This window comes from Monodon monoceros, unplaced genomic scaffold, assembly GCF_005190385.1.
Source record: "Monodon monoceros isolate NGI ecotype Baffin Bay Population unplaced genomic scaffold, NGI_Narwhal_1 Super_Scaffold_4, whole genome shotgun sequence".
Taxonomy (NCBI): domain Eukaryota; kingdom Metazoa; phylum Chordata; class Mammalia; order Artiodactyla; family Monodontidae; genus Monodon; species Monodon monoceros.
The window spans coordinates 52,996,518-52,999,017 of NW_021703781.1; the positions used below are offsets into that span (position 1 = coordinate 52,996,518).

Genomic DNA, 2,500 nt, shown 5'->3' on the forward strand with positions numbered 1-2,500 from the left:
AGAGTGTGACGAGAGACCCCAGTCCTGTACTCACCCCCCCAGGAAGCCCAAAGACTCTCTCCAAGTCAGGGGGTGTGAGGATGTCTCTGCCCACCACGGAGCCCTTGAAGCCGGGGGCGTAGGCCTCAATGCAATCACACACTAGGTGTCGAACACAGGGAAAAGAGATGGTGTTAGGAGAAAGAGGCATTACGATTGTACAGCTCGGCATATTTACTAAATTCATTAAACTCTACACCTAAAATGGATATTTTTTCATATGCAAATTATACCTCAATAAGCAAAAAAACAAAAACAGTCCACAGACAAACAATTCATTGCAGAGACCTATGGGTGTCAGGCTAGTAGAACCTCCCACTCTTTCCCACCTTTTTACTCCAACCCTAAACACTTGTCTCCCCTTGAACATGCAAAAATTTCTTCACCTCATTACTCTGCTCAAGTTATTTCTTTTGCTTGGAATGCACTTTGCTGCCTGGTCGACTCCTATTCATCCTTTAAAACCCAGCTCAAATGTCCCTTCCTTTGGAAAGCTCTCCTGTCTCTCTGGCTCACAGCTTCCTCCTTTGGTTCCCCCAGTCCGTTGTACTGTAAGACTGGTTTGTTAGTCTCCCCCGCAGGACTGAGGACAGGAACGGTGTCTTTTTGGCTTTCTTCGCCCAGGGCCTGACCCCAGCAGTTACTCACTGTGTTGATTTAGGTTTCCCTGGGTACTCCTCTCTCCCTGGCAAAGAACTTGCAGGTGTTAATCCTGAATGGGGCAGTCAGGAGGAGAGGAGGCCATTCGGGACGCTCGGCCAGCAGTCACTGTGAAGCCAGGGCGGTCTAGCCCTCCTTACCTCTGTCTGCGTGAGCGTTTCTCTCCTGCTCGTCCCAGGCCTTGCCTGCAGCCAGTGTGTAGGGCGTGTACTGAGTGAAGAGGGAGATGACATGGCAGCCAGGGGGAGCCAGCGTGGGGTCCAATGAGGAAGGGATGCAGAGCTCAATCATAGGTCTGCGTGTGACACGGGGAGGAGAGAGGGAAGGGGCTGGGGAGCCACTCTGAGATGACGGGACAAAATGAAGGCCTGAGATGGGAGGATGCTGGGGCCGGGCCGATGATCTCTGCAAGGTCATGGTGGTGTTTGCCTGCACAGGCTCGGTGACCACCAGGACAGTCCAGACCAGACCACCCACGGGGAGCTCCCTCATCTCCAGGCCCCTGTCCCCAGCCAGACCGGCAGGCTCGGGGCTCTCTGGTCCCTCCCAGGCCAGGATGGTGAATGAGCGCGGTCCCTGCCGTCCCACCACACCTCCTGTGCTCTAACCAGGGGCTCAAGTGTCTCCAGGGTCCCCACCTGTGGGAAGGCAGGCCATCCATGGCGTCTTCAAAAGCCTGATGGAGAAGGAGGGTGTCCTCACAGTTCAGGTGGATTGAGCATTGGTGATGGGGCAGTGGCTGGCCCCTGGGAGCATTGGGGGCCGCCAGGAAGTCAGGCAGCCTGTTGACAGCCACTGAGGGACCAAAGAGGAGGGTCAGGGCCCAAAGGCCTGTGTCCTCAGCCCCCCAGGGTCCTCTATCTCTACCCATCACCTGCTCACCCACATGGTGGACTGGAAAGAAAAAGTATGAAAAAGTGTTTCACCTTCAAACTGGGGGGCAGGCTGTGGGGCAGGGGATAGAGATGATGATGAAGGCCAGTCTTTCCCAGACATGAAGATTTCTCACTCAGATCACCTCAAAAGAAACAGCTCTACAATCTGGTGTGCCTCTTACCATTGATCTTGGTAACAGGCGACTGGGTGTCCAGCTGGGAGATTCTCTCCACGAACTCCTCAGGAAGCCACTCCTGAAAGAAGAAGGTTCTACCCTGGGGGTGGCCAAGGCCCCAAGGGGGCTGCTTTACTCCTTTGCTCAGACTGATCCCTCAACCTGTGCTGCTGGAGACCCTCTCCCTCACTCAGAGCTCGGCCAAACCACTTCCTCTGTGAAGCCCTCCTGGACGCCTCCAGCTCAGCGCTAACCACTTCTTCCTTTGCAGTCTGCCAGCGTCCTGGCTGTAAATGGCCCACACCAGCTCCTGCTACGGATATGGCCCGTGGGCTGCAGCGTCTTTCACCTCTGGTCTGTAAGCTCTTGGAAGTCTTGATGATCTCAAAATTGTCTCAAGATGCTTTTGAACTGATGTTTGCTGAATTTGATTAGTGGAATCACTCAGAAAAAGTGGTGCCTTGTCCCCAAGAATAATCCCCAAATCGCTGGGAGCTCCATGCTCATACACATATTATCATATCTTTGGGGGACAGGGAAGGTGTGATCAATTGCAAAAACTGCCCCAAGTCCCCAACCCTCCTTGTATGCACACCCCTTTTTATTGCCCTCCCACTGTGACTGAGCTTGGCCACGAGACAAAGCTAATGTTAGCAAATAGGATGCAAACAGAAGCACTTGCGTGACTGAGTTTGCTCAATTTTGCCTTTTGCCAGATCTGGACTACCGTGCCTGGGGATGAGAGACACA

At 53.6% G+C, this 2,500-nt stretch overlaps 1 protein-coding gene across 1 annotated transcript in view; it reads right to left on the reverse strand.

Annotated features, from left to right (window-relative positions):
- The window catches only part of PYROXD2 (pyridine nucleotide-disulphide oxidoreductase domain 2), a 51,966-nt gene that overhangs the window by 3,808 nt on the left and 45,658 nt on the right, over positions 1-2,500 (reverse strand). The window contains exons 11-14 of the mRNA XM_029244647.1: positions 1,757-1,829; positions 1,338-1,494; positions 840-994; positions 35-141 (exon numbers count right to left, since the gene is read on the reverse strand). Coding sequence (XP_029100480.1) covers positions 35-141; positions 840-994; positions 1,338-1,494; positions 1,757-1,829 — 492 coding nt within the window. The remainder of the gene's footprint in view (positions 1-34; positions 142-839; positions 995-1,337; positions 1,495-1,756; positions 1,830-2,500) is intronic.